A 12629-nucleotide genomic window follows, 5' to 3' on the forward strand; every position below is an offset into this window, starting at 1 on the left:
TTGTTTGTATTTATTCTCTCTCGCTCTCTCTCTATATATATGTGTATGCATTCATTCAAGTTTATTCATTGATTCATGTGTCTTTTGTTTGTCCTGTGTATTTTTATATGTATTCATTCATAACAATAAATTACTTTATTTCGTTGCTCCAAATCAGCCTTTGTCAGTCAGGGGCGTAGATTACGCGGGGGACGTGTCCCCCCCACTTTTTATAAAAAGTAAATTCGTCCCCGCACTTTTTCATTGGACAGTTGTGTTCTCGACATGTTGAGGTTTTAATGGAGCAATGTATATAAATGCAGAATGATTTAAAATTCAAAGAGACAAGATAATTTATACATGACGTTTACGTTTCCATGGCAATCAGTCAGTTTGTGAAGTCCCGACATGTCCAGGCTCACGCCCGCGGTCCCGCGCTGTATGCATCATTCATTAGAGGTCGAGATGAGTTCAACTCTTCACTCCTTTTTTAGGAAGAAGTCAAGCAGCGTAAGTTGGCATGTGGGATCCGAATAGTGTTGCACAATGTTGAGTGACTCTGTCTATTGCTCTTGTTGAATAATTAGCAAGTTTTGATGTTCATTATATGGAGAAATAAAAAGCTGCCTGGCCAAACATGCACTTATTTATTTTCTGTGTATTTTTTTACCGTAACTCTTTTGTAACGTCTTTTATTTTAACACGTATGTATGTTATCAGAACCCTTCAAATAAGAATAAAGATAATGTTGAACTGAGATTTTACCGCGTTTGCAGCATTGTGACACTCTGCCAATTCTACATGATGTATTTCAATCAAGTATAGCACTGATCTGATACAGGACCGATCTTCATTTAGGTCTGCTCTGTCATTATTGCACTAATTTGACGTTTTTATGTGTTGTCCAGAATGAAGAAGAAACAGTCAGCCTAGGTTTGTTAGGACAGAATTAGGACGACATACAGTGACAGGTGAGAAGAGTGGCTTTTAACACCTGGCTGTTTTTACATTGTATAACGTCTATAATACACAAGCGTTTGTAGGATTATATATGGACCAATCATAGAAAACACATAATTAGTCAAATATAGAAAAATAAAAAATGACATTAGTATGATGAACAACATCTCAGCTATCATTTTTAACTACAGTAGGTAATTAGTAGCTTGCATATTGGTTGTTTATTAGCACTTAAGCACATATTAATTCTGTATTCTTCATGACCATATTCTGCATCCCATAATCCTAAACTTAACAACTACAACGACTACCTTACAAGCTATTAATAAGCAGTAAATGAAGAGTTTATTGAGGCAAAAGTCATAGTTAATAGTGAATGTGTTTATCATTCTAAAGTGTTAAAAAATAATTTAGGATACAAATGATTGGTTATTGTCCAGCAGTGTACTTAATGTGTTATTTTCTTCTGTATGTCACTATTCCCTGTATGTACATGTTTCAAACACTGCTTTATTTGCTGTAGACAGAGGCAGAAGTGAATACAGTTGAGCATGAATGAGGCAGAAAGTTTCAGTGAGGCTTCAGAGGTAAAGATTATTTACAGCATTGTCTATGATAAGATATTTCTTTTAACATAGACTAATCAGACTAATGTATAATAGAACAGAACAGAATAAAGAAGTATGTGAATGTGCAAGTATCCATTACTGTGTGCCATGTACTGTACATACAACACACACAAAATACAATCTGAAATATGTAAACAATAGTACCCTTATAAGGACATCTTTGTAACTTATACTCAAAAAGGTGCACATATAGAGTACCAATATGTACCGTAATGTACAACTATGAAACTTTTTGGGGTAAATAAGGTACAAAGATGTGCTTTTAAGGGTACTGTCCCAGTGACAAGCTGTTGTATTTCTTTCTTTTTTCTATCTTTCTTTCATTCTGTTTTATAATCATATATAATAATATAATCATAAAGCATATTAAGCAAAAAGGTATGATTAAAAATAAAACCTGTCAATTAGACAAGGGTTAACTGAAAAAAACAACAACAACAAAAAACAGGTAACACTAGACATTCTGTCCCCCCCACTTTTGAAATGATGGCTACACCCCTGGTAGCAGGCATCTTCTTTAAAGAAAGGAGAGCGCTTACATGCTAATGCTCAGTAATGACAACAACCCTAACAAAACCCGAAACTAGAGACAAATCAGGAAGAATAAGGAGTGAGCAACTCTCTGTGGCCATGACCTGTAAAAGCATTCCTTTTTGGGGGGTTGTCTTGCTGTTGCCTTACCTACGGTTCCTTTTGTACAACTGTCCCCTGATATGTTTCCACAATATGAGACTTTGGTTGCTCAGCTACAGTAATAAATCAAGTTGGGTCCCAAGTCTTTTTTTAGGGAAGTTACTCTAATGGTTAGAGAGTCGGACTCATAATCCAAAGGTTGTGGGTTCGAGTCTCGGGCCGGCAGGGATTGTAGGTGGGGGGAGTGAATGTCCAGCGCTCTCTCCACCCTCAATACCACGACTGAGGTGCCCTTGAGCAAGACACCGAACCCCCAACTGCTCCCCGGGCGCCACAGCATAAATGACTGCCCACTGCTCCAGGTGTGTGTTCACGGTGTGTGTGTGTTCACTGCTGTGTGTGTGTTCACTGCTGTGTGTGTGTGTTCACTGCTGTGTGTGTGTGTGTGTTCACTGCTGTGTGTGTGCACGTTGGATGGGTTAAATGCAAAGCACGAATTCCGAGTATGGGTCACCATACTTGGCAGTATGTCACTTCACTTCAAGTCCCATCCTTCTGAAATCTGACACTATCCCCAACTTTTAGTTTCTGAAGCAGTTTGGTTCCGTGGCCAAACTTTTCTTTGTGTTTCCTTTTGACATGACTCCAATAACTGCTTCACTGAGCTGGTAATGATCTGAGGTTTTAAAAGTTCAGCTGAAGTTTGTAACCTTGTTCTCACCCTTCTATCAGCTGTTGTGCAGGGGACACTCCGAAATCCTCATGTTTCGGCACCATCAGTTCCTTCAAATAACTGCTGCTCCTTCTTATCAAACACTTCGGTAGTTAAGTTAATCCCAAAGGAATTTTAAAGAAACTGATAACAGCTAAATTGCATATTAAAAGTGCATATCTGCTCCTTGTAGATTCATTTTCAGAATCTGTTAATGACAGCAGTTTCATGCAAGAACGTGACTTTGTGTCTGTAAATGCATTTGAGAAATATTTATTGTTTTTAGGAGGTACTGAGCGTAATGTACATAGCCATTCTTTTGTTCATGACATGATGTCTCGAACATAAATAATGTTATAAATACTTATTAAATGCAGAGAAATTCACTGCAATGGTCACCATCCTTTATACAAATTAATTCTTTTTTTGTCATGAAGCTTAAGTGCAATACTATATTCATAGCTTCCTCCATGATTGCCAGCATTACGATTATGCTTGTTTTGTTCAAAGTAATGATGCCAGTTTCCATTTTCATCTGCTCCAAAGCCAAATACACTCACCTGGAAAAGATACAAAAACAAACAAATAACACCCAAATAACTTGTGATCTCATTAGTATTCATAGACATTTGTCTATAAATTGGTCATGGAACCTTTGTGAAAGTGCTAGAGGTTCATCTTTGCTTGCCACAATATCATAATTTTTTCAGGGTATGCAAATCGATTCTACCAGTATTAGCACTGGTTGGACACTAGGTGGTGCTTTGGAGTATTTTTTCTGTGCAGTTGCCTAGGCAAAACGCAAAGCAGTTCTAAACCTTCAGCTGCATTTGTATTTGATTTAACAAACTAAATTATTCATTTACAAACTTAAAGGATTAGTTCAACCAAGAATGAAGGACACGTGTGCAGTGGGGCATCAGAGCACCTGTATGAAATGATCGAGGAACTGTACATGGGTCTTTCAGAGGTGATCTAATCATCTAAAACTGTACATAGAAAAGTATAATACAAACTCTTGCTGATTTTCCTCATTTTATTTTCAGTATTTACCTTTATGCATTTATGTAGACAATTTTATTTCAATCTATTCATTTTTTTTTATTTTAATGCATTCCCTGGGAATCAGCCCCATGACCTGGTGTCATGAGAAAATGGGTCTGCAGACTCCACACTAGGACCTAGAGCATAGCTAATATGTTGAGTAGCTGAAGTACAAGTAGTAATTAATTTTACAATTTATACCGTAGTTTATTTTCCATTATTATTAACATAATGCAAAGCCATTTATGACTTTATAGGGCAGTTATAAGTCGATTTTTTTTTTCCCATGTTAAAAGGCATTTCAGCCAATGGATGGACCCGTTTGCATAACATAACACATTCTGGGCGCTAATAAGATATATTTAAAACTTTTGTTTGTTTTGTTAGGATATTGATAAAGGATATTAGTATGTGGTAACGCTTTATTTTAATGTGTCCATAATACAGAGTAATTACCTAGTTAAGTACTTAGTATAGTAGCCATTGTACTTACAAGTGATGGAACAGCCTGTGATTACAATTTGTAATTATGTAGATGTAATAGGCAGCTACTGTAAAACATATGTAACAGACTGAGTCTGTTACACAGCTGCTTATGTAACCAATAGATTGTTATATATGTGTTGCAGACTCTATACAATGTAATTATAAATGTAAGTACACAGACATAAATGACTTAAAGTGCATCAAGATTGCACTTAAGTGTACTTCATGTGTATCTATACTGTACGCCATATCCAGCTGCACCTTAGTTTGATTTAACCCACCAGTACACAGCTAAAATACACATATTACCTTTCTAATTACATTATAATTACAGAATATTACACAGGCATAAGCTACTTAAAATACAGTGTATCAAGATACTTAAGTGTACAAGTAGCTGTGTAACAGACTTGGCCTGTTCCATATGTGTAAGAGTAGCTGCCTATTAAATCTACATAATTACAAACTGTAAGTACAAGCTGTTCCATAATTTAGTTACATGGCAAGTACATTTTGTTTAATGTAAGTACAACAGCTACTACGAAGTACTTAACTAGGTAATTACTTTGTATTATGACACCTTAAAATAAACAGTTACCTAGTAGGTTGTTGGTATGTTATACCATTACCATCCCTTATACAGAGTATAACCGGTGTTGCCATATACAGTAGTTTGAGATCATTTGAGAAATCCAGATTAGATTTGAAAAAAAAAAGGTTTTTGTAAGGTAGAATTTTGAACAGCCAATATTTTTTACAATTTTGACAGCTAATATTAAAGTGTTAAATACAGTCTCCATGAAATTGAATCAAAGTTTTCATTATTAGTATGAATATGTTAGCCATACAGTTATTTACACTCTCCGGATAAAAGGTACAAAAGCTGTCAATGGGGCAGTATCCTTTCAAGGGGTACTATTAATACATTTTAGAATATGAAGCATTTCCCCCCCTAAATTTAAAAATAAATAAATAAATTATAATGCTGTGTCAGTAACGTTTACAATTTTACTATTTGAGTTGGCGCAATTCATATGTGTGTTTCTGTATAGACCACAACGTGCATCTGACCCATTTTATTTCTACACAGAATATTGTATTTCAATATGGAGGAGATCAAACATTGCAAAATAATTATACAGCCACTGCACTATAAACAGCACTGACATGTAAAAGTGATCATGCATATAATCATGCAAAACCTAAATTGCAAGCACTATCAACCAAGCGCTCAAATGCGGCTTTGCAGGCCTATGACAAGCAAAATGATATTTTTGCATTTTTTGAAAGGATGAACTCTTCAATATATCCTGCCCTGACCTCTAAGCTATGTCCGAAATCACACCCTAAACCCTTATATAGTACAGTATTTGTGGTGTTCGAAACTGTAGTGGACATTATCATTCAATCCCATAACAACTGTACTGTATATTGGGCCCTGGTTTTACAGGCTCTTCAGTTTATGAATGCTTTATTGCATTCTTTTAATAATCTATTAGTTAATATTCTATCAGTTTTACCTGATCACAGATGTGCAAGGCAAATATGAGTGTAATAAAACCAGTGGATGGGTATCTGCCATGTTTCTGCAGCCAGCGCTCTTGAATGTATTTCAGAAAACCAGGATGGAGGATCATCACCTGATGCCACAAAAAGAAATCACACTGAAATCACATTTATAAGTATTATTCACATAAAATACTCAAACATCTCTTCTGGGTGAATGTCTGGTAGGCTGTTTTATTGGTTGGTTAAGATGTTGAATCACTGATAGCTACTCGCCTTGTCCCTGTTTGCTTTTATACTGGGTTTTACTGGAACATACGTTCTAAAGAGAAAGGAAATTATGCTATTATGACATATTTTGAACAATTGCAGTGCTTCTAGGGCAAACTTTATTTACTGTATGTAAATATAAAAAGGTGGTCAACATAAAAATTAAGAATAAACCTACAGGCTGAAGCAGGAGAGTAGGCACTGATTAAATAAAGTGATGTCTTTATGGTAAAAGTGTTGAAACATGCTTTAAAGTAAACGTAATGACAAATTTTACACAACTGAATTCATAACAGCGTCGTCATGTGTGCTCATTTGTTAAACTGGTCTCACCGGTCGATGTGTTTGGTCGTAAAGACGCTGATGAGCCACTGCAGATCCACAGTCTTGAAAGGGATCAGCACCAGGTGAGTGGAGTTGTCCATATCCACGGCGCTCTCGGGGTAGATGAAACGGTGAGTGGTCTTAGACCCCACGTCCTGCTCAAAGCCTTCGGTTGGGCCCTTATTTATCCTGACAAAATGATTTAGGCAGATGTTTTATGTGCCCTTTGATGGAGTACACCTGTAACACTCTTTTTTGTGTATTCTTTGACTAATTCAAGTCTAATTCATTCTGGCATTGTTTTGTGTGTGTGTGTGTGTGTATGTGTGTGTGTGTGTGTGCCACACATCTATATTTGGTGAGAACATACGATTTCTAAGGACATTTGAAGTCCTAGAATTTAATCCTGACTTTTTTCACACTAACTGTTACGGGGCGAACAAGACGTGAGGCATGCGGATCCATGTGCAATTTTTCATTTATAAACATAGTCAATACACAGGCAGGGTCAAACAACGACAAACAGATATGGCACGGGCAAGACACAAGAGAGATCCTAGGGCAAGCGTGGGTCGACGATCGGCGAACAATATCCAATAGGGCAAGGCAGAGAGATACACACAAGGATCCAGCAGCTTTTCTAAGGAACCCTGGCCAGGAATGGATCTATTCAACCAGCTGCTCGACCTGAGACAAGGGAGTTCATCTATTGAGGAGTATGTCACTCAATTCTGTGAGATATCCAACAGGGCACCCTTTGATGAGGTCGTATTGAAAGACATTTTTCATTGGTTCAGCGTTCACTGTGGGTGCCGTGGAGGAACATGACACCGCACTCACTCATGTAATGGCGGCCGCACCAGAGCACACTCACAAAATGGCGGACACAACAGCATCCCGTTCTGTCACAGCTGCCAACCACGAGTCGAGTCAAGTCACGGCTGATGTTAAAGAGCCAAGTCAAGTCACAGCTGATATTAACGAGCCAAGTCAAGTCACAGTTGATCTTCGTGAGTCAAGCCAAGCCACAGTTGATCTTCGTGAGTCAAGCCAGGCCGCAGTTGATCTTCGTGAGTCAAGCCAAGCCACCGTTGATCATAACAAGTCAAGCCACATCTCCGCTGATCTTCCAGAATCTCTTCTCGTCTCGGCTGGTCATCCAGAGTCACACCATGTCTCAGCTGGTCATCCAGAGTCACACCACGTCACAATTAATCTTCACAAGGCAAGTCACGTCTCCGCCGACCCTCAAGAGTCGCTTTACATCTCCGCCGACCCTCCAGAGTCTCTTCACGTTACCTCCAACCCTCCAGAGTCTCTTCACGTCACCGCCGACCCTCCAGAGTCTCTTCACATCACCGCTAACCATCCAGAACCATGTCACATCACAGCTGATCATCCAGAGTCTTGTGACGTCCTGTCCGTCACACCCAGATATTTAAGGCTCCAATCTCTGCTGTGGGTTCCTGATCCATCGTGGTGTTCTCCTGTTCCGCTGTGGTGCTTCTCTCATCCATCGTGGTGTTCTCCTGCTCTGTCTCTCTGCTGAGGTCTTCTGCCCTGTCTGCTCCGCACTGGTGGGCTTCTGCTCCGCCTGCTCTGCCGTGGAGATATTCTGCTCTGCCCTGGTGGGCTCCAGTCCCGTCTGCTTCGCCCTGGTGGGCTCCAGTTTCGTCGACTCCACCCTGGCTTCCTGCTTTGCCGACTCTGCCTCGGTCCCCAGCCACTCCACTTCCACGTGGACCTGGTCCTCCGTCCCTCCCCCTGTTCCGCCTCCGCTCCACCGCCCTCCTGGATTGTATCCTTGGGGGGGCGGCTATGTCATGAATCTGGTCCATGCTTTTGTCATGAATCTGGTCCATGTGAGAGGTCACCCACTCACCACATGGATTCTTGCACTTCACTACAATCCCCATCATTCATTGCACTGACGACACACACAGCTGTTTTCACTGATTACACAGCTGATCACACTAATCACTCAGGCTTTATAAACCATGGACTTCCTCTTGCTAGATGCCGAGTATTGTTTGCGTATATCCTAGCGATAGCTACTCTACGGAGCCCTCTCAGTGATTATAGCCTTGCCTTTTCTAGTGTCTTGATATCTGCCCGTGGTTCCTGGATTAACCCTTTGCCTTACCGTTCGGACTCTGTTTGCACCTCGTTTGGATTATTGCTTGTGTACCTGGATTATCTCTCTGCCTTGCCCTATTGGATATTGTTCGCCGATCGTCGACCCACGCTTGCCCTAGGATCTCTCTTGTGTCTTGCCCGTGCCATATCTGTTTGCATGTGTCTTGACTATGTTTATAAATAAAAGTTTGCACATGGATCCGCGTGTCTCAAGTCTTGATCTCCCCGTTACACTAACAAATTAAATTTCTGTATCTGATTTGGTTAATAAGTCCAGTTCTTTTGACCACTTCAGTCTTTTGAGGACTGTGTCTTCTACATGTTGGTCCTTCTGGACCTTAGTGCAGGCTCTGACATGCTCTGTCTATACCAGTGTTCATTTTTACAGCAAATTTTGATTTAGTTTTAGTCATATTTTAGTCATTTGAATTGTTTTTAGTTTTAGTCTAGTTTTAGTCGACTAAATCTACAGTAAATTTAGTCGGCTAAAATCTAATGGGTTTAGTTACAGAGAAATTTATTAAGCATTTCTCTAAAATTTCCAAACTCATTATATAGGTTTGATATTAAGGCTTTATCATGATAGACACAGATTTAACTGCGGTGACACACAACATGCCTTTATGTTAAAATTAAATAAAACCACTTCTCATAAAGAAGAAGAACATGGCCTTCTTTTTAATGAAATACCAATGTTATATAGGATAATTATGCATTTTTTATAGCAACTTGTTTACAATATTCTTCATTCTTTCAAGCAGACATTTATTTCTATAAATAAATTTAAATGAATCTTTAGGGCTATTAAAGTTTTTCAGTCAAGACCAGTGAGTGATTTTCTGTCTGTCTTTTGTTGCTTGATTAACATGCCACAGACAATAGCAACTTAATTAGACTACTATCCCTTTAAAACCGAATGCCCAGCTGCAATGATGCAATGTACTGATACACGTTCTCCCTACTGCGTTCACTTAAGACGTAATTGACTGTGTTTATGTGAATGCTCGTCAAAACGGACAATTCAACATGATTTTATGTGTAATTAGTCAATAGATTTTCGTCATAGTTTTTGTCATTCAAAAATAGTTTTCGTTCGTCATCGTCTCGTTGTCGCCGGTGAAAAAAAGTTGTTGACGACAATTATGATGAAAATGATTTGTAAACGAAATGAACACTGGTCTATATAGGCACCATCCTCCAGTGGCTAGATTCCACTCTCAGATATCAGCAGCTATTTCTCTGTTAACAAAACCAAAGTGTGCCCTGTTTCTGTTTCCAGAAGCATTCCTGTGAGATATTTCAGATCTTTTGGAAACACATTGTATGTTAGAAGCATACACCCCCATGGCTCCTATTTAAATGTACTTTTTTAATGCAAATATCTCTATGCAAAGTTACAACTGCCCAGATACATTCACTCCACAGTAAAACATAAACACTTGCTACATTGTGCATACAACAACACCACAACCAAGTTATCATTATAATTATATTGTGGTTGATTTAGCTTTTATTTTAATATGCGATTTACAATGCATCACCTCTTGCAATGCTAATAACACATAATATACAAAACAAACCTTAGTTGAATTTAACATTATAGGACAATCCATATGTAGAGAGAAGACAGGTAAGAAAATGTATGAAAAGTTTGCTCTTGTTATAGACCACATACAGTTCTCTCACTCACCTAATGACAAGATCATGGGCATCAATGAGCGCACCGTAGTGAGATCCTTTGAGGTTCCCAGAATTCCCCACTACAGCACAGGTTCTGCAGCGGCCTGGACCAGCATCAGAGTAATCTTCTTCATTCGGGAAGATGCCAAATACCATCTCCGCTACTGCTTTGTAGTTCACTCTACTCTTATATTGTAGCTTCTGTTCAAATATTACGGAGGAACAATCATGAGTAACAGAGCTGTCTTCTCTGCTAAATTACAAGTTTCAACCAATGGTTTCCAGTGGTACCTTTTCTTCAAGGTATCACACACTGTATTTGGCAGTAATAATTAATGCCAGTAACGATACAGCATAAAGATTTCTAACACTGTGGCTTTATCGGCCGAGGCACTTACTTGCCACCACCAATAGAGGGCGTTGCTGAGTATACAGTTGTTCTTAGTCAGTAAGGGTTGGGCGTAGGGGTCGTAGTGCTCTTGGAACCAAGTGTCACGAGCGATGTCTGACACGCACTGACCACATGCACACGCTCCAAAGAGAAGTCTTTGTACAGAAGGTCGAGAGAATGTAAATACACAGATGACCACACTCACACTTAAGATGATGTATCGGGTTCTTTTGGCCCCAGAGCACGGCATCTTTTACTCATCTCTTGAGCCCTTCAACAAGAAAAGTATTTTAGTACTTATATACTGAATAATATTCTTTATGTTTATCATAGTACTTCAATTACACTAATAGCCCTGCCCCAGACATGCTAAAATAGCAAGCTATATTGTTTGAACTTCTTTTCCAGTTCAGGATGCATTTGCATATTTTTCCCCCAGAATAGCACTTCACCTGAGCTGATCAAATCGATATAAATAACAACAGCCACATTAAAAACCATACCAAATGTTAAGTATTACAGCAACTAAAAATTGTAGTCATTCAAATTAACTTTCACCAATAGTAACAATCTTGTAAAAAGGTTGAACAGCTTTTATCAGAATCTCAACTCGTTGGCTGATGATACACTGGGCTACTTTTTGGGCAATGTTGCCATCAACAGGCAACCAGGTGAGACACAGGGCCCACAACCGATCTAAAATATCTAGATGGAAGTGTATTACCCATTCTCAATGGGAAAGTACCCAAGCAACCATTACTAAAAAAAAAGTTGCCCTGTGTATCATCAGCCTTTGATTTGCTTGATGTAAATAAAGCTTTGAGTTTCAACCCACCTGTGCAGATGTGGAGAGCAGAAAGACAGATGCTCATCTCAAGTGTTTCATCATTAATCTTACTTTCAAAAGCATAGATCATAGCTCATCAGTGAGTCCAGTCGTTCAGGTAGTTAATGGTTGAACGTGTGTGAGTGTGGGAGTGTGTGTCTGCCTTTACATAGCAATGGAAATATTTGAATAACTACAAATAAGCCTGGCCGAATTCTTGCATGTTTCTCTCTTTTCAATAGGACATCCAGTCTTTGGCCTTCAAAGTTAAACACTGACTTTGGATTTCAATGTAAAGTTTAAAATGCTCAAATAGAGCTTAACTACTACATACATGTCTTTTGGATGCCTTAATTTTGAATGTACACTCAAGGAATGGCAGTAAAGAAATGGCTAGTTTTGGAAATGTAACACACGACATATAATGATGTTTTATTAACAAGGCTCAGAAGGATCACAATCAGATAATCAGCCAGTTCAGCACAGGTGGAACTTGTCTAGTTTATCAACTTATAAACTAGACAAGTTCCACCTGTGCTGTTCCATCAACTTATCAACTATATATATATATATATATATATACAAAACGCTGCAGCACGTCTCCTCTCCAATACCTCCAAACGCTCTCACATCAGTCCAGATCTCCGCTCTCTCCACTGGCTCCCAGTGCGGTACAGGGTGGAGTTTAAGATCCTGATGTTTGTGTTTAAGGCCATCCATGGTCTGGCCCCTGTTTATCTCGCGGAGTTGGTAATGGTCCACCAACCAGCCAGAACTCTGCGCTCCTCTGAACACATCATGCTGGTCACACCCAAGTTCAATTATAAAAAGTTTGGAGGCCGGTCATTTGCCGTTCAGGGCCCAAAGCTGTGGAACGCACTTCCGGGACAGCTTCGAAGCATCACTGAGTTGTGTGTTTTTAAATCGCAGTTGAAGACACATCTTTTCAGACAAGCTTTTGATATGTAGCCACTGACTCGATTGTTGTTTTTATGTATATTTGTGCTTTTATTTATTGCTGTCTACTGTGTTTCTTGTTTTTATACTGGAAAG

General features: G+C 39.0%; 1 protein-coding gene across 1 annotated transcript; it reads right to left on the reverse strand.

Annotated features, from left to right (window-relative positions):
- Positions 1-3171: 3171 nt before the first annotated feature.
- Positions 3172-11717, reverse strand: LOC306885236 (CMP-N-acetylneuraminate-beta-galactosamide-alpha-2,3-sialyltransferase 1-like). Its single transcript, XM_079441637.1, has 7 exons — positions 11586-11717; positions 10758-11021; positions 10370-10560; positions 6553-6732; positions 6226-6271; positions 5964-6083; positions 3172-3473 (listed from the first exon to the last, which is right to left on the reverse strand). The coding sequence occupies exons 2-7, from the start codon at positions 10998-11000 to the stop codon at positions 3309-3311; spliced, it is 945 nt and encodes a 314-aa protein (XP_079297763.1). The 5' UTR covers positions 11001-11021; positions 11586-11717; the 3' UTR covers positions 3172-3308.
- Between the last annotated feature and the right edge of the window lie 912 nt (positions 11718-12629).

Source organism: Barbus barbus (assembly GCF_936440315.1).
Source record: "Barbus barbus genome assembly, chromosome: 19".
Classification (NCBI taxonomy): Eukaryota; Metazoa; Chordata; class Actinopteri; order Cypriniformes; family Cyprinidae; genus Barbus; species Barbus barbus.

Bases quoted from the DNA above. Each gene is read 5' to 3' on its own strand.
- LOC306885236 (XM_079441637.1), bottom strand. From the start codon at position 11,000: ATGCCGTGCTCTGGGGCCAAAAGAACCCGATACATCATCTTAAGTGTG. The intron at 10,561-10,757 runs GTAAGTGCCTCG...ATATTTGAACAG, and splicing joins CCCTCTATTGGTGGTGGCAA to AAGCTACAATATAAGAGTAG. The intron at 3,474-5,963 runs GTAAAACTGATA...TATCTTTTCCAG, and splicing joins CCTTGCACATCTGTGATCAG to GTGAGTGTATTTGGCTTTGG.